The 25,520-nt window shown below is 41.0% G+C and overlaps 2 protein-coding genes across 2 annotated transcripts; both read left to right on the top strand.

The window, feature by feature from the left end:
• Window positions 1-1,329: 1,329 nt before the first annotated feature.
• On the top strand, window positions 1,330-8,500 carry copb2 (COPI coat complex subunit beta 2). Its single transcript, XM_074689513.1, has 22 exons — window positions 1,330-1,514; window positions 1,961-2,098; window positions 2,267-2,353; window positions 2,834-2,960; window positions 3,118-3,266; window positions 3,439-3,585; window positions 3,760-3,859; window positions 3,960-4,102; window positions 4,198-4,397; window positions 4,477-4,587; window positions 4,704-4,792; window positions 4,887-4,993; window positions 5,172-5,315; window positions 5,510-5,640; window positions 5,753-5,960; window positions 6,073-6,183; window positions 6,322-6,536; window positions 6,633-6,771; window positions 7,263-7,400; window positions 7,513-7,590; window positions 7,727-7,903; window positions 8,025-8,500. Exons 1-22 carry the CDS (start codon window positions 1,512-1,514, stop codon window positions 8,118-8,120), a joined length of 2,838 nt encoding a protein of 945 aa, XP_074545614.1. The 5' UTR covers window positions 1,330-1,511; the 3' UTR covers window positions 8,121-8,500.
• A 1,142-nt stretch (window positions 8,501-9,642) lies between these two features.
• Window positions 9,643-25,302, top strand: LOC141803944 (segment polarity protein dishevelled homolog DVL-3-like). The gene is made up of 15 exons (XM_074688065.1): window positions 9,643-10,343; window positions 11,994-12,063; window positions 15,345-15,460; window positions 15,988-16,100; window positions 17,872-18,007; window positions 18,608-18,698; window positions 18,789-18,858; window positions 19,098-19,237; window positions 20,095-20,171; window positions 20,280-20,347; window positions 20,481-20,630; window positions 22,042-22,173; window positions 22,544-22,711; window positions 22,838-23,041; window positions 24,080-25,302. Exons 1-15 carry the CDS (start codon window positions 10,183-10,185, stop codon window positions 24,436-24,438), a joined length of 2,055 nt encoding a protein of 684 aa, XP_074544166.1. The 5' UTR covers window positions 9,643-10,182; the 3' UTR covers window positions 24,439-25,302.
• Window positions 25,303-25,520: the final 218 nt, after the last annotated feature.

The following is a 25,520-nucleotide window of genomic DNA, read 5'->3' as shown; positions in this document are numbered from 1 at the left end:
CTGGAATGATCATCATTTTCCGATCCGCCCTCAACTTCCTCCAGTATGTTTTTTCAACTCTAATATCTTCTTTTTGCTGGGTTTTTATAAAGGTTTTTGGACAAACAATCATGGATAATTTAAAACAAACGAACAAAACTGAACAGTGGGTTTGATATTTTGTTGTAATGGGTGAAAATTAAGAGCACTAAAAAAAGTGTCTAAGGCTGTGCAGAGTCAGAGCTGCTGGCACTGTAGCAGAGGAGCTATTATTTTAAGTAAAAATGTTAAATTATTTATGACTCAAGACTAAAATAAGTTTAAAGCTGTACTAGAAATACTAATCCTGCCTGTTCAGTAGAGGGGCATGCTTGATGTTATTATATACGCTCAAGTAAAACTATTTGGATATGAACAGAGTGAGCATGAGTACAGTACATTATCCTTAGCAAAGGGTAAATGTAATTTTTGTTTGTTTCATTTTTTTTACAAAGCTGAGGTTTTTCAAATTGAAAAAAAAAAGTCTCTCTTAGATGAATTTTGAACTGCATGAAGTATTCTTTTACTGCTAAAATGAATGAACTCAAAAAAAAATTCACAACAACAGATTGGATTGGTAAGGTCAAAGGTCAAAAGGTCTGGGATATAAAAGGTGATCTAAGTCTTTTCAGCTTTTGGAAATGTAGCTCCTCAAAATTAAAAAGCCACTCCGACAATTTTTGACTGGGTATAAAATGCAGGTTGCTGAAAAAAAGACATAAAACAAAAAGTTCAATAGGTGGCGCCAATTCCTGCAGGAAAATTATCTCTGATCCTGGGGAGAGGAAAAACAGATTGGAAGTGATGACGGGGCAAGCGTAAATAAGTTGAGGTTTTATTAAGTTACAAGAAAATTAAAGTCATTTGTTGTCACTTACGGAATAAGTTATTTTTGACTTGTTATTTTACTTTGAGCCCACAAGAACAATGGGTTTTTACTCCTGCAGCATGATGACACATGCTTGTTACGTGTCATAGGTTTGAGCTTTGGGCTGCATGTTTAAGTGTATCAAAGGTGTTACATAAATAAAGCTGAGTTTGAGTTTGTTATTCCTCTCGGACCATTTGTTTAAGTTCACCATTTTACTTACCACACTTTGCTTTTTTTGCATTTATTTTTTCATCTCATGCGCTTTATTATCGCCTCCAACTTTTTCGCCATTACTTCGGGCAACTCTCATCATCTTTGTGAAACTAAAAATACCTGTCCCAACAGTTTGACTTGTAAAAAAATAACTTCACCGTATATTCTAACTGCCACACGAGCTGACCATAATTTACCCGAACTCTTGACGCGGTGGCAGAAGTCAGGTCAGTTCATTTGATGTCACGTCATCACTTCCAGAGCGCAACTCTCGCGAGATCGAGTTCCAGGAACTTCCACGTCAGTATCGTCCAGTGCTCCGTTCACTGTAATCTCAACGTTTAAACCTCGACTGCAGCTGTTTATAAAACGTTTATCGGATCTAATTGTGACAACACGGGGATAAAACATGGTAAGAAACATGTCTCATGGATAAATGCCTTATCTAATATCCTATACTAAGCGACCATTGAACGGTGTGAAAGAATGATGTATCCTGGGAAATAGCTTAGCGGCTAACTAGCTTTAGTTAGCACAGGGGCTTGTAGGTAATTGCTCCTATTTTTTGACACTTACTAAAATTATCGTCACATTTTTTACTGTTTCTAGTAGCACGTTTGATATAAGAGATGAACCCACTGGAGAGTATTAAAGTCAATAAGATGTATTAGGCTCATCATGTCATCGTTAGCATGTCAACATTTTCATTGGTAAGACTATCCGTCATACCACTTTGGGGTTTACATTCATTCTACAGATGTTCCACTACACCTTTAAATGCTCTCAAAAAGTCGAATATATTGAGAGTTCAAAAAGCATAACTAAAATCATGATGTTGATCATCTGCTGTCTCGTCAGCCTCTGAGGCTGGATATCAAGCGGAGGCTGACAGCCAGGTCAGACCGGGTGAAGAGTGTGGACCTTCACCCAACCGAGCCATGGATGCTGGCCAGTCTGTACAACGGCAGTGTCTGTGTGTGGAATCATGAAACACAGGTATGATACACCCATACAGTATGTAGTATAACCACGCCGTATTTAAAGACTGCTGCTGTTTCATTGACTCATAAATACGTAAATTCTTAGGCAAAGACAGTTGACAAGCATAATAGTAGTGTTAATGTCAGGCATCCTTGACAATTCACAAACGCGTTTTTTTTTCAGACTCTTGTGAAGACCTTTGAAGTGTGTGACCTTCCGGTCAGAGCTTCCAAGTTTGTGGCAAGAAAGAACTGGGTCATCACTGGAGCAGTAAGTTGCATTTGTGTTGGGATCACAACTGATGAGTGGTGTAAAGACTTGTTATAATACCAGAATTTTGAACTCTGATTCCGTTTGTGTTAAAATCAAACCAGTACCTGTTTTGATACCAAGGCAAAGGAAGAATGGATTGTTGATTTGATTATATTGGTTTTCCATCCTGAACTTTGCACTAAAAAAAAACAAAAACAAAAACAAAAATAAAGAATACAATCAAAAATACATTGTACTTAAGTTATACAGTGTTGTGCATACAAGTATTAGAGTTTTAAAGCATTGAAGAATAGCACTATCAAAAATGTTGACGACCTTGGTGGTGTCACACTGTTCACATTTAGTCTGTACATTTGAATTACATAGTTGTATGTTTACCTTGATATGCATTTCTTAATTTGTCAGTCTTTTTCAGATAGTGTTAAGAATTAGCTGTATTTTTACTTAATATTCAAACGTGTGTTTCTCTTTGCTTAGGATGACATGCAGATCCGTGTGTTCAACTACAACACCCTAGAGCGGGTCCACATGTTTGAAGCCCATTCTGACTACATACGCTGCATTGCGGTCCATCCAACCCAGCCCTACATCCTGACCAGCAGTGGTATGCTCGTAAACTCCTGATGCTTTCATTGGTGTCCAACTAGACTCCTTTGATTTATCCATCACAAAACTACTGAACCCGTTTTTTTTTTTTTTCCAAATGCACTCAGACTCTTTTGCTTGTACACATGCATTGATCAAATCTGTTTTCCGTGCAGATGACATGTTGATCAAGCTATGGGACTGGGAAAAGAAGTGGTCGTGCAGCCAGGTGTTTGAGGGTCACACTCACTATGTCATGCAGATTGTCATCAACCCCAAGGACAACAACCAGTTTGCCAGTGCTTCTCTTGACAGGACTATAAAGGTAAAGATTATTTTGCTGTGAGTGACCAAGTGCTGTGGTAAAACTTAAATCCCCTTACAGAACTGAAGCTTCTTTAATGTCAACAAATAAAGATCAGTCTTACTTAACAGCTGTGTTAACTTGAAGGTCTTTTGGGTGCACTAAGTGACTCTCCATCGTGTCCTTACTTCAGGTTTGGCAGCTTGGCTCTTCCTCTCCCAATTTCACTTTGGAAGGTCACGAGAAAGGAGTCAATTGCATCGATTATTACAGTGGAGGAGACAAGCCCTACCTCATTTCAGGGGCTGATGACCGCCAAGTCAAGATCTGGGATTACCAGGTCAGGATACTGTGCTTTAGTTCGAAGCATACAGCTGTGGCTTACACTAATTCCTATCTGGAAAAAGTTTTTTTTAATAATCAAAGATCGTAGTTTTCTTTTAGAGTTGATCTGTCATTTCTCTGAGTGGTCATTAGCTTCATTTATTAAAATGTTTTTCTGTGTGTGTTGTAGAACAAGACCTGTGTCCAGACTCTGGAGGGCCATGCTCAGAATGTCTCTTGTGTCAGCTTCCACCCAGAGCTGCCCATTATCATCACCGGATCAGAGGATGGTGAGTAAGAGTCTCTGATCAGAAACAACTCAAAACATCTCATCTCATGGCCACACTGATCCGTGCTCATCATATGAAACATATTCTCCTCTGTCTGTAGGCACGGTGCGTATCTGGCACTCGAGCACTTACCGCCTGGAGAGTACCCTGAACTACGGCATGGAGAGAGTGTGGTGCGTGTGTGGTCTCAGGGGCTCCAACAATGTAGCTTTGGGCTATGACGAAGGCAGCATCATTATCAAGGTGAACAGATGGTAGTTTGTAAGAAAAGTGTGTCACAAAGGGGTATTTTTTTTCAAAGGGCAACACAATGAAAATTTCTGTAATGTGCTTTGTAGGTGGGTCGGGAGGAGCCAGCCATGTCTATGGACACAAACGGAAAAATCATCTGGGCCAAACACAGTGAAATACAGCAGGCCAACCTGAAGGCAATGGGTGATGCTGAAATCAAGGACGGAGAGAGGCTCCCACTGGCTGTTAAAGACATGGGCAGCTGTGAGATTTACCCCCAAACCATCCAGCATAATCCCAATGGAAGGTAAACATACACTTCCCATAGGCCTTATTACTGCAACGAGAAGCTTTTCTTCGCATATTTACATCTTTCTATGCCACAGGTTTGTTGTGGTGTGCGGAGATGGAGAGTACATCATCTACACTGCCATGGCTTTGAGGAACAAGAGCTTTGGCTCAGCACAGGAGTTTGTCTGGGCACACGACTCATCAGAGTAAGTGTGTTTTTTAAAATAACAGCTATAATAAAGCAGAGATGCGTCTCTGCTTTATTATTATTGCTATTATTACAGCTGTCCTTAACTGATTCTTATGTTTTATTTTGAAACAGATATGCCATCAGAGAAAGCAACAGCATTGTCAAAATCTTCAAAAATTTCAAGGAGAAGAAATCTTTCAAGCCTGACTTTGGAGCTGAAGGTAATGATAATGTTGGTGTAGAGCAGATGGGTGGTTTAGGAGGGGGAAGTTATGACTGTGTTCTTCACTGGGTCTGCTCCCACTCTTCCTGCAGGGATCTATGGAGGTTTCCTGCTTGGAGTGAGGTCAGTCAACGGCCTGGCATTTTATGACTGGGAGAACACGGAGCTGATCCGTCGCATTGAGATCCAGCCAAAACACGTGAGACCCACTAACTAAATGTCCAACACATTTTCATTCTTGGTACCTGTCTGAGACAAGTTGCTTTCATATCATAACTGTAAATAATTACTTCAGGTACGGTCAACTGGAAGCTGTTATCATATAATTTCAGTGAAACATTATTTTCTTACCTCTCCTTCTCTCTTAACTTGACCAGATTTTCTGGTCAGACTCTGGTGAACTGGTCTGCATTGCCACAGAGGAGTCCTTCTTCATTCTGCGTTACATGGCTGATAAAGTTGCTGCTTCTCAAGAAAACAATGAAGGAGTGACGGAGGATGGTATTGAAGATGCTTTTGAGGTAGGTGTTGGTGCCAGGACGCACATCTTTTTGAGATGTGCTTTTTTTTTTAGTTATGTAGGAACACATCTAGGTTTTATTTTATATACTAATAGGATGATAGTAGGATGGTACTCTATGCCATAAATACTCTTTATTTGTTGGGAAGTTAGAATTACTTTCTGAACTTGGAACCTTTTTGTCCTTGTTTCCAGGTCCAGGGAGAGATCCAGGAGATTGTGAAGACCGGACTCTGGGTTGGAGACTGCTTCATCTACACAAGCTCAGTGAACAGGCTGAACTACTATGTCGGTGGAGAAATTGTCACTATTGCTCACCTGGACAGGTACAAGAACAGATAGTTGGACTTCAACTTAATGTTGTGCTTAATGTGTGTATTTGATGTCTGCTGTGAAAGTTGCCTGATCTGTTGCAACTCCTTTCTTCCCCATCAAAAGAACCATGTACCTGCTGGGCTACATTCCCAAAGATGACCGCCTGTATCTGGGAGACAAGGAGCTCAACATTGTCAGCTACTCCCTGCTGGTCTCTGTCCTAGAGTACCAGACAGCTGTCATGAGAAGGGACTTTGGGATGGCTGACAAGGTGCTGCCAACAATTCCTAAAGAGCAGCGGACCAGAGTGGCCCATTTCCTGGAGAAACAGGTAAGAAAATGCAGATGCTGTGTTTTTTCTCCTCAACATTTAGAGAAGGGGATTTACTTGTACATACTGAGCTTGAATCATGCTGATGAAATTTGTTTCTTTGTCTCCTCAGGGTTTCAAGCAGCAGGCTCTGGCTGTTTCCACAGACCCAGAACACAGGTTTGAGCTAGCGCTGCAACTGGGGGAGTTGAAGATCGCCTACCAGCTGGCTGTCGAAGCAGAGGTATGATCTTAGTAGCTGGCGTTTGCTGCAAACTACATTTAAATGGCACCTCATTCTTTTTATTAAACGCAAACAGAATTTACAAAGGGATTTTGTATTCTTGCATCTTTGTAATGTTTTATGCTTTATCCCCTGCAGTCTGAGCAAAAGTGGAAGCAGTTAGCGGAGCTGGCTATCAGTAAGTGCCAGTTTGGCCTAGCCCAGGAGTGCCTGCACCATGCCCAGGATTATGGTGGCTTGCTGCTCCTCGCAACAGCCTCAGGTAACGCCACTATGGTGGGCAAGCTGGCTGAGGGCGCGGAGAGGGACGGCAAGAACAATGTGGCCTTCATGACCTACTTCCTCCAGGGGAAGTGAGTACTACGATACTGCAAAGTGCTGACAATAACAGCTATGTATGCAGTGTGCAGTGAATTCTGTAACTCGTGCATATTCCTTGTTTTCCACAGACTGGATCAGTGTTTAGAGCTCCTGATCAGGACAAACCGATTACCTGAAGCAGCCTTCCTGGCTCGCACTTACCTGCCCAGCCAGGTGTCTCGGGTTGTTAAACTGTGGAGGGAGAACCTGGCGAAGGTTAACCAGAAGGTCAGTTTCGTTAGCAATACAAAGAGTTTAATCCTCCAAGCAAATAGGAAAAGCTGTATTGCAAACTTGAGTAATTGAAGCAATGATGTGGATGACAGTAATGCTGTTACAGCTTAAGCTTTGCCTGTGACATGTTTCAGACTCACAGGATCTTGATAACACATGAGATGTAGCTGCTGCCGTTCTCTCAAAAGCTGCAGAAAAACATCTGTGATGAGAAAATGTGTGCAGTCTTATTAATGCTGTGCATACACATCCACCTAGATACAATTGTTATCATATCTATGTAGATGTGGGTCTGTTTTGTTTTACCTTTCCTTTGTTTATTTTTTACATTTTTCCTTGAAAGTAATTCCTAAAACTTGCAGTAAATGCTACATCAATGAGAGTACAGAATGAGTTGAAAATAACAAGATATGAGAATTCAAATGTTCTTAAAGTATCAAATATCTGTTTTTCTTCTTTAACTGTGTTGCTTATCTTCCTTCCAGGCAGCTGAGTCCCTGGCAGACCCCACAGAGTACGAGAATCTGTTCCCCGGGCTGAAAGAAGCCTTTGCAGCCGAGCATTACTTGCGAGAGACCTGCTTGGGCACCACCAGGCCTGCCACAGATTATCCACTTGTCACGGTAAATTGTTTAAATTAAAAACCAAAGTGGCTGTATTTTATGCAGACAACATTTTTAGGATTGTATCTCAATGCTCTTCCCCGTACTTAAACAAACTGCCTTAATTTTTCAGCTCAATGAAGACAGGAATATTCTTGAGGAGGCACAGGGATACGAGCCCAAAGGAGACTTCGTCCCCCAGGCTGCCAAGGTTTGTCATAATATCCATTGACTCTGTGAAGAAAATATTTCCTAATGCTTCAAAAAGGTTCAAAAAAACGTGATTTTTTTTTAGTTTAATTCTAACTTGCAGCTTACTCTTTTTCAACTAATTATTTTTATGACAGACACAAGATAGTGAGGAGTCTGTGGCAGCAGCTTCTGTCGCTACAGCAGTGGCCGCAGCTGTGACGTTCTCACAGTCTGAGCCTGCTGCTCCCTCAGCAGTGGACAAAGATGAAGAAGAGGAGGAGGAGGAGGAGGAAGAACAGGAGGAAATTACTGCACTTTCGGAAAAAGAGAAGGTCTGTTGTTACCATTGGATTATGGATTTTTTTTCCCAGCGTGAAACAAAAATCAAATGGAGTAGTCTTCGTAGTAGTCAGTTTTTTTAACATCTTTTCTTTTGTATATGTTTTAATTTAGATTTTGGATGAGCTGGAAGCAGACTTGGACAACATGGAGCTCGATGACATTGACACCACAGACGTCAACCTGGATGATGACTTTCTAGATGATTGAGACCAGCCTGCCTGCTCTGCTCTGCTTCCTTCAGAGCTTATTTAACAGAATAAGAAAGAGACCAAACCCCATTTCCCCCATTTGTTTTTGTATTTGTGTGTACTAATATTGCATCACCGTCTTCGCCTACTGCAGTGACAGGTTTATAGAGATGATGATTATGATGGTGATAAAGATATGAGGAATATTTTATCCTCAGAAAAAAAAGTGGTTAAGTCACACTTATTTACAGAAACTCCATTTTGTAAACCATTTGTTTATCGTTTGAGATGCTTTTACTGGTTCTCCATTGAACAGATATGTTGTATTTACTTTTGCTTTGTGTTGTCTGTACTCGCAAATCAAAATTCATTCAGTCCAATAAACTGCAGTAGCTGTAAATATTCACAATTGACTGGAGTGTTGCATACCGGAATGCTAAAACAAAGTCCTGATACCAATATAATATGACGCTGTCTGAGAAAATGACTTATGTACATGCTTTCAGTCGAAATAGTATTTTACTAGTTACTTCAGCTATGTAAATGTAAAAAACTGTGATTATTATATTGTGGCGTCCAGGATCTACTGCACATCTTAAATTGGGAATTTGGGTAGAACAAAGCCACACAAACTCCATCTAAACTGATACAATGTAGATGACTTGTTATATACCCTGTTAGCTATTCTTTACATTTCTGATTGACTAATACACAGCATGACAAATTTGTAAAAAAAAAAAAAAAAAGAGGGGGAATAATGACGGATCTTAACTTAAAATCACTGAAATGGTGTTAAAGACACCTGTTAAGATACATGCATTATCATTTGAATGGTTTTTTTTTTCCATGTCTGAAAATGCCTTGTATCATAGCCCCACAGAAAATGTAGAACTTTACAAAATGAGTCAGTAGATCACAAATACATCATAAAATAATTGTTTCTGCATTGCTTTACTGGTAAATTATTAGTAGTATCTGTTAGGTGGTACACTAATGGCAGATAAACCCTAAACTCTTTCTACCCATTTCGAAGATGCACCTTGGGCAAAGGCTGAGCAACTTTAAATCTTGAACTTTTCAGAATTATATACAATGTTTAGCAAATTTACTAGACAGCTTGTCATGAAAATGAGAAAAAAACATCCTGTCACATTTTTATACCCACATTTGAGCCATCACACTGGAAGTCTCTAAGAAGTCCGAGATATCAAGAAAGATTTTCGGTTCAAGACTGCAAGTACTGATTTGTTAATCAAGAAATGATTAAGTGCTTGGTTCTTTTCATGGACTTTAGTAGAAAGAGGACAGCTGAACTATATATATATTTATGTATATCACTGTTAATTTAAGGCAGCAGTGTCAAACACCTTACAATGGGTGGTGGTCGGTGAATTTGTTGAGCTCTGTAAATCAGGTGGGACATTGAGAATTTGAACTACATTATGCTGGTGATTTTCTCCACATGTAGAAACTACAGGCCCGTGCATACAGAGAGAACTGAGAAATGATGAGTTGGGGTCTAAGTAAGGTGGCCTCTCCTGCTGAAGGGGCCAACTGTGACCGCCCCTACTGACTCATGCACTGCGGCAGGACGCTGTCACTCTCCTCCTCTCCTTTGGATGGCGCCCCTCCGAGACAGGCTTGAGCGATTTTGTACAGTTTCGTGTGCAACAAAGTACCGAGCCTGTCAGCTAGCAAGAAGAGAAAACTGACCCCCCCCCTTAGATTGTCTCTTTTTCCAACGTTTTTATTTGTTTTACAATTCTTTAATAGATATCAGCTTTTTGTTGGAAGTTTAGAATCAAGTCGAACCTGCGCGATTAAGATTATGGACGGTGTTTGGACGCTCGATGGAGGAGCACGGTGCTTTTTTTGAATAGAAAGACAGGTTCAACGTAGCGAGCTGGCGTAAAAAAAAAGAGAACCACGACCACGCAGCGTGTCGGTCAGCCAGGGATAGCCGAGAAGACCACCGTACCGCCGCAGCCAGCGCCACGGGGAGTCGGGGCCGGAGAGGGAGCCTGCCTGCCAGGCCCGCGGCTTGATGTACCCTGCCAGCGTCCCCTCAGCCGCAGTCCGAGATGGGGGAGACAAAAATTATCTACCACCTCGACGACCAGGAGACACCGTATTTGGTGAAACTGTCGGTACCGGCGGACAAAGTCACTTTGGCAGACTTCAAAAATGTCCTCAAGAAGCCAAATTACAAATTCTTCTTCAAATCTATGGACGATGACTTCGGGTAACTGTTTCAGGGTTTATTATGTTTGACAAAGCATTAGCAACATCTCCCCTGAAGAGGGTTTTCTTTAGTGCAGCTGGATTTACGTTGAGTGAGTGGTTAGTCCATCCAGCTGGCTTGTCATGAGCGTTAACAGTGTCTATCTCTCGATCGGTATAGCTAGCTTCATACATTTCAGTCCCTTTGTTAGCTGTTAGCGAACAGCTCGCAGCGTTAGCAGATCTGTTTAGCGTTTGTTTACATTGCCTGTGAGGCTAGCGTACACGTCTTGTGTCTTGACTTACTCTGGCCAAGTATGGTATTTAAACACTAGCAACAGTCCTACGTGACGTTTTCGTGTATTATGAATATAGAGGTAGCAGGGACAGCTGACAAACAATGATTTTAACCGGTTATTAATAGTTACAGCCAGTCGGTGGCTAATGTATGGGACGTTTGTGCTAACGGGCTAACGTCAGAATGTAAACGGCCGGTTTGTGTTAGCTCGGTCATTGACTGCAGCAGGCCCTGCTGTTGTTGTCTATTAGCCCGAGGAATGCAGAGTTGAACACAGGAATGCCCTGTTCATCACTCTGGCAGCTTTATGAGCATGTCCCTCTGTGTTAGAACATGGCTGCAAAGGTATAAACTTAACATTCTTCCTGACAGCGTCCTCATTGAAGTTAAAAATGGAGGAAATTGACATTTTTTCTAACATTTCAATCAGGTTTCCAAAGTTAGTTTATGGCTAAACGTTAACCTACCCCACTAGGGTGGGGCATCAGCTTCTTAACATTTCAAGTGGGAGAGACATGTTTTGAAAGGACCCACAGCTATTCATGCCTTGAAGACTGGAGGGTTATTCTGGAAATAACGATCTAAGCTTATACCTATGGTATTGATCCAGTAACCTACTAGACCTGAATAAGTGCTGGTGGTTGACATTTTTTTACTTCAAAGACTCTAAGAAGGCCTCCCTTACCATTACCAATACAACTTTCACTTGAAAGCACAGTTTATTGTGTCAGAAGTCTGAGGTGTATCTCACCCCTTTGACTGAGAGTGTTGTCATTGTAACATCTGGCACCTGAGTCTCTAAAGGAAGCAGCCTGTCTGGGAAGGTTCTCTGGAAATTCACTCAGTATTACTGGTTGAAACATTGACAAGTTTCTTGAGAAAGCTTCAAATTCCTGCTTTTATTGCAAAAAGAAAGAGGTTTTAAATTTTTGTCTGTTAAAACCAATGTTTTTTGTGACTGTCTAACAAATTTATGACCAACCAGCTGTTATCCAGTGACTTTAGTAAAATCTGGTTTAACCATAAACCTTAATTACCAGAGCTTACTCTCAAAGTAAGATTTCACAAATTCTTGATCTAAATTCAGTTACTGTAAAATGCACTTACCCATGCATAGATCTTTTTAGTTTTGTTTGTTCTCTAGGTGTGTCTTTTCTTTACCACCTGATCTATCCTACGGGCAGTATTATATTTCCCCAAATGTCGCTGTGTAAAAATAAGGTTGTAAGAACCCTATAAAATCTGCATTTGTTTTCTCCATTGTCCTTGTCTGTCCTGACTGTTGAAAGCATTGCCCAGCCTTATACTTTATTGCCCTGAGAGTGCTTTTGTGTTGGAAAGGTTTACTGAAACAGTGCTTTGTTCTCTTTACAGGGTGGTTAAGGAGGAAATATCTGACGACAACGCTAAGCTTCCCTGTTTCAATGGACGTGTTGTGTCATGGGTATGTTCAAAATACATCCTGAAGTAATTTTCTGATTTAGTTTTTTTTTTTCGTTTGTTCCCTTTCAAGTTTTCTCTGAATTATGTGGTATTTGGCATCGGTGTTTTCCATCTGTTGACGAGCGATCACAACAATACTCTGTCTTTGGGGAGAGGCCCTCTGCATCTGTGTGGATAATATTATTATCACATAATGATCTTTGTGGCAACAGACACTTGCAAACACCATTACTTGAGCTCTGTTTGTATTTTTCAGCACTTTCCAAAAGTAGGAACTGCACTGATTTAATTTTATTTATACCAAAAGTAATTTCCACCAAATGTCAAGTCTTTTCTCATTTCAGACAAAACCTCCGACACATACTTACATGTACTTGCTTGTACAAAGTCATTTAGAGGCTCTAAGCAATAATTCTCCTGTCTCCACAACACAAGAGACATCTGGTCTGGAAGCACAGCCTCCCTTCCTCTCTTGTCGACATTGAAATTGGATTAGGAGCAAGTGAAATCACAGGATAGGAAGAAAATACCACATAACAAAGAGCCTCACTGCATGTCATCTAGCAAGAAGATTGAATCTCACTGGCAGGGGAGAAGAAGTTGAAAGAAAGAGTGTTCTGTTCCTTGATGTGAAAGGCCGATGCATTTGGTTAATCTAGCACAGAGTGGTTGTGATTATAGGTTTTATTTGAGAGTCATCAACACAGTTATGTCACTATATATATATGTGTGTGTTAGTGTGTGTTACCCAGTATGCATATCCCGGTGTATTCCTTTGTTGTGGTCTTTGTCACTTGACAAAAGAAACAGTTTAGTTGGCAGAGGTTCAAAGCGTGTGTGTGTGTGTGTGTGTGTGTGTGTGTGTGTGTGTGTGTGTGTGTGTGTGTGTGTGTGTGTGTGTGTGTGTGTGTGTGTGTGTGTGTGTATTATTTGTTATCTCAGGACTGCTGTTGAAATGTTCCATGTACAATGAAACGTTATCTCAGTTTCAGTCCATTTGTTTTCACCAGTTTTCATCTGTCATTTGGTTGATCTGATAGATTGCTCCCTGGGGTCTGAGGGGTCTGGCTCACTTTTATCAAATCATAACAGGCCAGCCCCATGCAATCTGACATGCCGTTGACAAACAGGCTTTTCATTTATATGTGTTTTACACTTTAATGCATCCTCACAGTCATGCTATGAACACACTTCTCTTTCTTCAAACTAAAGAAAACACTTTGTTAACTGAGAATAAAAAAGTTCTGTGCAAACATAGCGTAAACTCTTCGTAATACATTGGAAAAAGGTTAATCACATATCTTATTTTTATGGGGTGCAGGTTTTGCCTTGCGGTTGTCTTGTACCCCCCATGTACTCAGGCTATAGACCTCAAAGCAGGAAGCCCATATCATTCTCCACTCACCAAGTTTCATTCTCTCTTCAGTGTCTAAAAATGGCTTGAAAAGCCCAAAATAAACTTAAAATTTATTGTCAGTTATTAACCTTTATACAACCAGGAAGTAGCTGACTGACATGACAAAAATCAACAGCACAGGTTACACTGTATCTGGTAAAGAGCAGCTTATACAACATATATGATCATGATACATGAAAACATGAGAAAAATACATTAGACATGATCATAAATACATCAGTAGAGCGTGCATGAGAGGGAGCTGTGTCTGCCTTCAAATTATTCAGAAACACTTAAAAGCCTCCAACAAGACCAGTTCATTGAGTGTCATGTCACTTTCCCATTTTGGCGCTAATCGTTGAAAACGACAGTAAGAAAAGTTCCAGACGCTGAGGAATGTTCTGCTTTCACATGATTGTTAGAAGGAATGAAGGAAGGAGACCTAAAATTAACTTGTAGATAAGAATACACTCCGCTGTTTTGTCAGTGTGTGGACAAGGGAGATCAACTGACATGTTCATAAAGTAATAAGTGAGAACTGCAGGATCAGAGATGAACCCTGTGTCTGCATGATACAACACAGACATGTGCAGTAGCCACATGCTCTTATCGGCAGTATTTGATTTTAAAAACAGCTTCAGTTTCAGAATTTCTGTTCTGTTTTTATTATTCATTATTCTCATGTTATGTGGTTATCACTAGTATGCCTCTCTGGGTGTTTTTAACTGTTTATCATTTTCATCCTTGGGGTAACCGTGTCATCCACAAAGCTAATATTCTTTGTGAATCTTGTTGTTTTTACTGACCCTGGTTAAAAGTTATTGTCCAAGCTTCTTTATATGTTAAGTTATTTAACTTAAAAAGTTTTTTTGACATTCACTATGATATAATTCATCATCAAACAATTGATATTGAGGGATTTTTAAATGAGAGTGCTGTTTCTGACTGATGTAAAATCTTGGACTCTGAACATGTGTTTAGACTTTGACTCAATGACAAAAAGACAGTTGAAGAAATCACCACGAATAGTTTGTAGTTCACTCATTCGCCAGTAATCAAAAACAAATTTGACTGATTAGGTCTGGAGTAAAATACAGGGGATCACTGGTGTATTTCTAAAAGCTTTTTAGCCTGATGGCTGTGGGGATGGTTGTAAGGAATGTGTTTCAGCCTTCGCCTGTTGTGTATAAAATGAAATCAGACTCTCCGCACTGGACAGCTATAGGCCTCTCATCGTTACACTGATTCTCTGCTTGTTTTTGCATGCACACCATGCACCTTCACGCTGCTTTTCTAGCATGGAAAACATCCAAAATACCACAGCACTCCAAACCCCTGGCCTATTTGAGGAGAAAATAACATCTTGAGAGAGCAGGACTAATCTTTCTTTGAATGCTCTGATTCTAAAGGAGCAAAAATGAAGGGATCATGAGCAGTCTAATAATGTTATGATGAATTTGACCACTTTTGCACCCTCTCCTGAAACACAGTCACGGTCCAGTGGATGCTTCTTTTCCCACACGTTGGTAACTCAGACAACACTGTCGGGAAGTTAAATCTCAAGTCTTGGCACATTCTCCTTCTTTCACGTTTCTTTCCAACAACAGCTGCCTTTGTACAGCTTTTCCATTTCAGCTGAAAATTTATAGAGGACATGTATACAGTATAGTTTAATGAGACATTTAAGGTCCTACTTTGCTGGCACACCTTTAGGCTGTGACAATGAAACAAGAAGTTATCAACCCTTGGATATATACGACAGTGTAAACACAGTAGTGCTCTGACGTGGGTCCTCTGCCCTCCTGCTCTATTTCTTTCTGTTTATTCTTCTCTCTTGAGTGTTTGTGTCATCCTTCTCTCTGACCTGGTTCTCTGTCTGTCAACAGCTGGTGTCTGGAGACGGGGCCCACACAGATGCAGGCTCAGTGGCGGACAGTGTAGAGGCGGCACCTCCTTTGGAAAGAACCGGTGGCATCGGGGACTCAAGACCACCCTCCTATCAGTCAGTGTACTCAGAAAATATTCTGTGATGTGTTTCTTCACTTGTGTGCAAATGCATCCCGAGTGTGTGAAAGAGAAACAGATGCCACGTGTAATTGGAGTTTGGCTCAGTGTGTATTTCCTGAATGAGTCCACCTTTGTTTACCAATAACAGCATTAGCTGAGGAAACAGTAAATTAAATGTGAAAAGTGTGACACCTTGTGACTACCCAGAACAAACAGAATCCACATTTTTTAAATCTTTTTTTTTCCATCCCGGAAAATTAATCCCATTTGATTTAGTCCGTTCATCATGTTCCCACTTCTCCTAAGTTTGGTTTTAGGACTTTAAGGTTCCTACACATGTAAATTCTGTGGTGTAGTGTTGTTTTGAACTTTGATGGGCTGCTCAATTTTTAAAGAGATTCTCTTTTTTACACATTTGTTTTAGCAGCTGTCAGGTATGCTTTATTGCTGGGATAATGACACAGTGCTAACTGTCTCTTTTTAACACCGACTCTGTCTTCTGCTCATCGTCTGTGTCTGAAGTGGGAAGGCAGCAAGCGGTCGGGACAGTTTGGACAACGACACAGAGACTGGCTCCATGGTGTCGCAAAGGAGAGACAGGGAGAGGCCACGGCGGAAACACACCAACGACCACGGTCAGAAAACGTTTGCCGAGGACTTTCATTGTTTTCTCTGAAGCGCTGCATGTGACAGTTTTCTTATTTCAAAACCTCTCACACCAATGAGTTATGTGTTGGATGAAGAGGGTTAAATTATCAACTTGAATTCTTTCCGTTAGCATAATGAGCTGCGAAAAAGTGTAAAACTCAAGCCTTAGCCTGTGGAATATGCACAACTTAAAGGTCCCATATTCTGCTCCTTTTCTGCAGTTTAATCTGGATCGTTGATGTCTTCATGAAATGGTAGTTACATGTTTTGGTCCAAAAAGCCAACAAATCAAGCACAGCAGCATTGTTTCCAGGCTCTCATAGCCCCTCTATTCAGAACGCTCTGATTTAGTGGGCGTGACCTTCATATGTAATTGAGCCACCGCTGATACCGCCCCGCTCTTCAGCGTCACTGAGAGCGGCGCCATGAGCTCCGAGTGTTTAGAAAACAGCGAAGCTCGTTTACCGTAACATTACAGGCTAAAACAACAGACTAATCACAGCTAAAGTTAGCATCCTGAAGCTAACACAGAGACAGGGGGGACACTGAGGAAAAGCTCTTACATCTGCTCCACAGCACACAGCATTTAAAATACTCACATTTCCAGGGTCCCAGGTTTGTTGATGGATGGTTGGTAATGCGCCTGGATTCAGGACCAGTCTATTCTTTAGCCCTCTGTTGTGCTGTCCAAAGTTGGAAAAGCAGTCGGCCGTGAAGTGACTAGCACACACATGCACAGTTTTACTGAGTGTAGCTGGCACATTTCCTTGATAAATGAACTCTTGCCACTTAGTCCTGTCTTCTTTCAAGATAGGAAGCTTATGCATGGAACTATGTGGCTGTTTACAGCCAAAAATAGAGCAGTGATGGCTCTTCAACTTCATTATTCAGGGGCGCAAGGGTATCTGCTCTGGTGGACCAATCAGGTCAGACTTGCTCCTGATTGGTCAAAAAGGGAATCGCTGACGTCGGCAAATCCCCAAAGTCCAAACAGTTCATTTTAGGTCAGGATTTTACATTCACAAGCACTACTAAGAACAGGTTTTGTCATTAAATATCACATTTTGTGGGCTGGGAGGAAAGCCAAAGACCCACAAATTTCACCAAAAGACTTAATAAAGTGATTTTTGCACAATATGGGACCTTTAAGGGATACATAGCAAGCTGCAATCACAGATGCAAAAAACCTTTGAGCATGTTAGGCTAGTGAAAGGTTGTTGATGAAGCTTTCACACTGCTAAAGACACACATATACCAAATGTGGTCACACTCCATCAGAGTCTGCATATGAAATACTTTGCAGGCATTTCATATTACTTCAAAGGACAGCCGATAGGGAAAGCAAATCCTTGGGGATGACATGCAGCCAAGGGTCAAAGCTAGGAATTAAAACAACGGCCGCTGCCATAAGGGGAACCGTTTCTGTGCATGAGTAAGATTCTTTCCAGCAAGGACAAAACAGCGTCACTTTAATAATTGTCCAAAGTATGTAAACATAGTTTGACCACACTGTGACTTTAAAACATTATGAGTTACCCTCATGATAAGAAGAGAATGTAAAAGAGAAAAGTCTTAACCCTTCACAGACCAATTATAATTTGAAATGAGATGTATTGCTCTTCTAAAGTGCATTTGTTATGTCAAATCTCTTTTCAAGTTTAGGGATTCCTCATTTTTCTTCCATCATACCAAGACACCCACGTTTCCATTGTCCCTTGTTTTTATGAGTCATCCTGATCGTATCATTGTCTCCTGCAGGAGGAAGGCAGAACGGTTTTTCATCGCGGCCTCACGGGCGAGGAGGCCCAGAGTACGACAGCTGCTCGTCCTTCATGAGCAGCGAGCTGGAGTCCACTTCCTGCTTCGATTCAGATGACGATGACGCAACCAGCAGGTCAGACATCATGTGGAGCTTGTTGTTTACGAGAGCAGTGAACAGTGAACACAAGTATTCTGCCTTAGAGCAAGGCATCTGGATTTATATTTGGTGTTTTTTGGCACAGACTAGCATAATTCCAGTCTGGTGGTTTTTGTGGTTACCCCCTTGAGTTCTCCCCCATGTGGTGGAAGAATCTGTTGCACTGAAGAGACTCTGCTGTTTTGTATCTTCAGGCATCTCACAGGACGTTTTTTTTTCTTCAGCCAGTGCAGCTGAAGCTGATCGTGATCCAAGATTCATTGTATTCACAAGCATCTTTCCAGTCATTAGAGAAACTATGTTTACCTGTAAAAACATTTATCTGTCTGGTCATAACTGGAGAATTGAGAGTTTGAGTTTCTTGGTTCATGAAGAGAAAATCTGTTTTTCTTCACAATATTTTTTAACAACAAAACAGAGTAATCAGACATTGTTTTAAGGCTTGGTGGAAACATTTCATAAAAACTTAATTTTTATGTTTCTTTTTCTTTTGTTCGAAACATGTTTGGTAATTAGGCATTACATTTGTTTTTACTGTGGAAAGGTTATAATAAGATTTTTTTCCCTTGTTTTCAGATTCAGCAGCTCCACAGAGCAGAGCTCCTCTCGACTAATGAGACGACATCGCCGTCGCCGAAGGAAACCAAAGGCATCCAATATGGACAGGGTGAGACAGCAGCACATGTAGGACAAACCTGACTGCTGCTCTCTTTTAAAGATTTCTTGTTTTAGTAAAGTTTTGTCTTCTTCCCTCCAGTCCTCCTCTTTCAGTAGCATCACAGACTCCACCATGTCTCTGAACATCATCACTGTCACTCTGAACATGGGTAAGTGTCATTACCATGTGGAATCTGTACACGCTAAGCAGTAACATATGTTTGGATGATTGCAGCCTGTTTTGTTTTTTTGAATAAAGCCTCAGCCACACACTGAGTCTCACTTTTGACGTGCTTTTAGGAGAAAGGATGATCTGCAGATGTGACTTATTGGCTCCATATTGATTCTGGCTTTGGTTGTATTTTTCTGTCTTTACTTACATCTGTGTCCGTTTCTCTCCTCCTCACAGAGAAGTACAACTTCTTGGGCATCAGTATCGTTGGTCAAAGTAATGAGAGAGGGGATGGTGGGATCTATATTGGCTCCATCATGAAGGGAGGAGCTGTGGCTGCAGATGGACGAATTGAGCCAGGGGACATGCTCTTACAGGTAGGTGTGTGTGTGTGTGTGTCTGCATAAGACAGAGACAGAGAGGGACACATACAGGGTTAAAGTGTGTTCATGTGTGCCTGGGAGATGGACCAGGGAAAGTTTTTGTGAAATGTAAGCACTCAGTAATGTGTGAGCAGTCAGAGCTGTTCTAATCAGATTTACATGTGTCACTAATAAGAGACAAAACATTGCAATTCTCAGAACTCCACTGCACTGCAGTTAATTAAAAACATCTACAAAGTGAGATTTATATAAAAAACTCCTTTCCCCATTTTTTTTATCATTAAACTCTTTTTCTGTGTAGTCTCATCACATGATTTTCATATATGTCTGGAGATATAGGAGTTTGGTCAGTTTGGATTTTATGCTAAATCTGATCTTTGGACTCCGTATTGAAATTAACAGTCCAAGATACTCCAGTGCAGTATTTATTGTAATAACATTTACTCTGTAAAAGTTGACCGCCTATATTGAATCAGATTTGTAGTAGGGCTAAACAATTTTGGAAAATAATCCAATTGTGATTTGTTTGGACCAATACTGCGTTTGCGATTTAGCAGCTTTGAGTCATTCTATAGCATGACTAACATGACAAAGCATACTGTTAACATTTAAATAAGTCTTTTTTTTTGCAATTCTTGATTGAATAAGAAGAAAGTACAGGTTCCAAAAACCCCTCAGGTCTGTGTACATGATATATTTTTTTTCTTATGGCAGCCTTTGCGATTTGGAAATTGCATTCTAATACCTTGCGATGCCGGTTTCAAATCAAATGTTGTTCAGCCCTAATTTGTACAGGCATACTGCATGTTTACATCCGGACTAACTGTTGGATTGTTTTTTTATTTCTAAAGGTGAATGATATAAACTTTGAAAACATGAGCAATGATGATGCAGTTCGAGTCCTGAGGGACATCGTGCATAAACCTGGGTAAGTTGCAAATATAAACACCCTCATCCTTATTCTGTAAAAGAGATACTGTTCCATGAAACACAGGACATAGTGAAGGTTACTGTTTGTCTGTGTGTTTATGAACAGCCCCATTACTCTCACTGTGGCCAAGTGCTGGGACCCGAACCCTCGAAGCTGCTTTGCTCTGCCCAGGAGTGAGTTTTTCTCTGTGTTGTTTTGTTTCTTTCCTTCTAATTAGCTTCAAAATGCAGAAAAGTTTATTTTTAAGAGTGCTGCTTTGGATTCGGCAAGATCAACTAACTGAAGATCCCATCTTTATTCAAACAGGTGAGCCAATCCGGCCGATTGATCCAGCTGCATGGGTTTCCCACACAGCTGCTATGACCGGAGTTTACCCAGCATATGGCATGAGCCCATCTATGAGCACCGTCACCTCCACCAGCTCCTCCATCAGCAGCTCCATCCCCGAGACTGAACGTAAGTCACACGCCCTCTACTGTTTTTTTCCCCACATATTTTACATTCACTTTCTACATGTTTCTGTATTTTTTCCATGTTCTTTTTATTTCAGTTACTTTTTTACTAATAGAGACTTTAAATAGAGAACACTGCCCTGCCTTCATAACTCCTGTAAATGCAGTGATATCTGTCTCCCTGAGACTTGTTTGTAGATTTCTGTGCTAAGTGTAGCCCTGCCCTCTCACTGCATTCCTTGTGCAATTGTCAGTTCCAGCGTTTTTCTGCTTCCATCTGCTCAATAACTCTTGTCAAAAATGGGCCATAACTCACAACCTTTATCCCCCTGTAATCTTGTGGGACACTGATGTCTTTCTTGTCTTTTTGAGGAAAACTTTCCACTCTGTTGACACACCTTCCTGGCTAAAATAATATAATACAATCCACATTTTGGAGATTTTCCTCTCAAACAGATCAAAGTCAATGTGTGAGCATTAAAAAAATCTTAACACTTCATTTCCATTCCAAAGTGTGTGATTTTATGGTGTTTTGGTGTGCTGGATAGGTATGAAGGCCTTTCTTTTTTTTTTTGCTGGAGCTTCAATTCTCATTTTGAACCATGTTCAACCATAATACGAAGAAAAATGTGTCATAAGCAAAGTGAGTTCAGCAGTTTTAACCAAGACAAAAGCTTCCATAAGGTGATGCTTCCATTTGAAAGGATGAGTTTTGTAGAGACAGTGTTTCAAATTAAAAAACAGCAGCACCACTTCGACACATTGAAGAAAATGTCATATTTCAAGATAGTAAAAGAAAATTCAGGTGTCATTTTTTCCTTTACTATCTTGAAATATGACATTTTTTCTTCACTTTTCAGGTGACTCTGGCTTAAATTGAGTCTAATAACACATTTTTACTATGAATAAGACAGTCACTGGCTTAGATTTCAGTTTTTACAGTGCACATTGAAACAGTATAAAAACATTGTATTCTGAAATGCCACAAACACGTCTTCTATCAAGGACATTTATGTAAATGGGATCGAGAACCTAGTGCGATTAAAAAAAATACAGCTCAGTTGTCCAATTTAAGCAAGATTCAGTCTGATGATTCATGATCTGGACCACACAGGGGTCAAATTATAGTCCAGACCACAGGAAACCAAATATTATCAGAGGCAAATTCCACCACAAACCAACATTTTTCTACTTGTTTAGATTTGGAAACTACACTCGCTTGTGCTATCGTTAAGATTTGTTACAGAGAAATCAAAATCTCCTTCACACGTTTTGATTTTTTGAAAGCTGATTTCTGATTTTCTTGGAAAGAGGTTCAGTGGTGTACATACAGACAGAACTGAAAACTAAGTTGGCTGTTTTTGGAGGATGTGGTTCAGCTCCTGTGGTAACGATCTCCTTTCAATGTTTTCCAGGGTTTGATGACTTCCACCTTTCCATCCACAGCGACATGGCAACAGTCGCTAAGGCCATGGCTTGCCCAGAGTCGGGTCTGGAGGTGCGAGACAGGATGTGGCTCAAGATAACCATCGCCAATGCTTTTATCGGTACGTCAAAGCTGAAGCTGTGACTGAGCATTTATTACTTCCTCCATCAGTATGCACACACACCTCTGTGATCGTCTGAGTTCAATCAATGCTTACCGTCATTGTTGTAGGATCACAGCTAGGAGATACCTGGAAGCCTCTTGAATGAACTTTTCATTGTGCTATGTTTAATCAAAAATGTCATCAACAATTTTATCAGTAGGAAGCTGAGGAAGTGCTCCCCAGTGTTTTACTTATCACATTAGTTCTTTCAACATTAGAAAAGTCAGCAATGTGTAGTCGATCTGAAGCACCACCTGATATCTGACAATTATCAACTTCAGAATATAATGGGTGACTGACATGTGTACGGTCTAATCTGTGTCTCTAGGCTCTGATGTGGTGGACTGGCTCTTCCATCACGTCGAAGGGTTCTCAGATCGCAGAGAAGCCCGCAAATATGCCAGCAACCTTCTCAAGGCCGGCTACATCCGACACACGGTCAACAAGATCACCTTCTCTGAACAATGTTATTACATCTTTGGAGACCTCTGTGGCAGTAAGTGAACTCTTTGGTAGTGTTGGCTAGTTGTCTGGCCCTGTGACTCTTGGTCTCTTGTTGTTGTGAGTTCTTTCGATTATAAGCTAAAAGTCATAACCACTTCCCCCTGTCTGTCTCCCTCAGACATGACCCACCTGTCCCTCCATGACCATGATGGTTCCAGTGGGGGTGCCTCGGATCAGGACACACTCCCCCCTCTGCCACATCCAGGGGCAGCTCCCTGGCCAATGGCCCTGCCCTACCAGTTCCCAATTCCACACCCGTATGACCTGCCACAGCCATTCCATGGAGGACCAACAGCTGGAAGTGCAGGAAGCCAGCACAGCGGTGAGTTGTTAGACATCACTACATGTGTATCACTGTATCTGTTGATGCTTTTTTAATGGCGATGGATTCTTTCTCACCACCTGCATGCTGCAAACACTTAAGTGCACACTGTGGTAGTTACTTCCAAAAATGCAGAAATACTGATGAGTAAGAGCTATTTTAGCTGATGTGAATTAATGCAAGCTATAACTGAATAGTTTCTGCAGAAGCAAACTACTTGAACCACTTTATGTAATCACTTCCCAAGGTAGAGAGATTTTGGTTGATGTGTAAAAATAACAGATTTCACAGTTTCAGTGCATACTTCACTGACTTCAAAGACAGAAAACAGCCATCCTCTGTCAAGAGTAAAGATTTTTCCTACAAACCGCTCCAAAGCCGTGTTATTTACATGTTTTTATTTTGTGTATTTAATGTGTGGAAATAGACATCCAGACATTTGGTTTTAGGAGCTGTTTGCGTACTCCATGGAGGTATTTACTGACTAACAACAGCTGGGTCTACTGACTGCACAGAGTATCCCAGACATTCTGTCCTCATTTCGTGGTTGCTTGCTAGCTTTAAAAATATTGCTGAATAGTTTACCCACTTTAGAGAAGTAAAGTGTTGCAACTTTTGGAGCTGTCATTATGTGTCTATTGTATCTTTCAGTGTTGGCATTAATACTTCCCCAGATCTTCTTCTCTATAAGATGCAGAAATACAAAGAAAATATTTCCATGCATTCAGTGTTAGACTGGTTTTTGAGTGGAATTTTTTTTTAGTTCAGTTATCAGACAGAAGAGCTTGTCTCAAAAACAGCCTGTGTCTGGTAAATTACAAAGGTGGGATTGCTTTTGGCTAAGTATTTCAGCCTGTGGGAGGCAGTGATTGCTCAGTGACCATGTCTGCATTAGTCATACAGCTCTCATGAGAGTCTCCCACAAACTGGGTCAGTTCTGTCTGCATCACTTCACTTCTACCTTTATTGTAGTAAGTGCCTCAGTTCAGTCATTTTAAATTCAATGAATGTAATTTTTTGTATTGTGTACTTCCACAGGAAGCAGCGGTTCCAACTGCAGTAAGAATGAGGGACGGAAGTCTGGGGGCAGTGGCAGTGAACCTGAGATAAGGAGCCACCGAGCTCCCAGTGAGCGCTCAGTAGCTCCCCCCAGTGAGCGGAGCGTTCGTAGCTCTGTCAGCCACCGCAGTGGCAACTCACACTCAATAGCCTACGGACCTGGCCTGGTTTATGGCCCACCTGGCCTGCCCCCCCAGCCACAACATCTGTCTACAGCAGCACCTGGTGCTCCCCCAGGAAGAGACCTCTCCTCTGTGCCGCCTGAGCTCACCGCCTCACGCCAGTCACTGCGCATGGCGGTGGGAAATGCAGGAGAATTCTTTGTTGATGTCATGTAACCCAGGCTGTAGGCTAATAACAGAGTAGCAGAAAGGACCTTCTAATGTCATTGTAAGGCAGAGCAGGACAGCATGAAAAGACAGGAGGGGGGAAGGATTGCAACAGCCGTAACCCAAGACCTTGACCCTACTTCTCCAAGAGCAGAAATATAAACCATGTTGTGTGTGTTGAGAGAAAATGTTCCCTCTGCTTTTCTTCCAAGTAGTTGTGGCCATACTTTCTTCAGTGAAGAAACCCCTCACTTGAGATGGAACCAAAGCACCTCTCTGTTTCCTCTCCTCAGTGGGGAAGAGTTTGCATGAGGACAAAGAGCAAGAGAGGGAGGGAAGCAGTGGAAATGAAACGCTGGGGAAGATGACTCAGCGCTTTGCAACATGGATGTTTTTCATTTGTTCTTCACTCTCCCTCCTCCTTGCTTTCCTTATCTAACTTCTTCTGTCCTTCCCCACCCCTGCTCACCACAAACTGAGCAAAAGAAGCCTCTTCCTTTCTTCTGTTTCTTCAATCCCTAACAAAAAGAAAAAAAAACAAAGATGAAACACTTAACTTTATTCAGACCTTTTAACAGTTTGCTTGACTTAAGAGAGAATGAAACAGGAAAATTGTTCTTAGTTCAAGAGAATCACAGTCCTTACTGTGAGAATGCGTTTGTTTTATTATATATATGTAGTTGTCTACGACTAGTTTCATTTATCAATGCTTAACATGAGCATCCAGCTTGAAGAGTCATTTTTACACTACATAACTGCATTTTCATGTGTTAACCAGAGCATTTTCTGACTCTGTGTTGTGATAATGTATAGTAAAAAAAAGTTTCTTAACATGTCTTTCACACTACTCTTTTTATCAAGGAAAAATGTCTTTTTATTTATAAATATAGTTTTATGACTTAAATCTGCTGATGCGTGTTGTGGTTTTATTTGCGTGAATGTTTATCTTTGTGAAGCAAGAGGCTGCAGCCTGGTGTGTTTATTTTCTCTCATGGTACCTGAGGTCATATTTGCGTTTAGAGGCAGTGGATTCTCGACAGTCCAAGATCAGGAATGTGAAGGTTAGAGAATGTGGCGCACAGATGTGGGTG

This window comes from Halichoeres trimaculatus, unplaced genomic scaffold (assembly GCF_033239565.1).
Source record: "Halichoeres trimaculatus isolate MK-OKI-2021-1 unplaced genomic scaffold, fHalTri1.1 fHalTri1_scaffold_15, whole genome shotgun sequence".
NCBI classification, from domain to species: Eukaryota; Metazoa; Chordata; class Actinopteri; order Labriformes; family Labridae; genus Halichoeres; species Halichoeres trimaculatus.
The sequence above is the reverse complement of the archived record's forward strand: the minus strand, read 5'-3'. Positions and strand labels throughout refer to the sequence as shown.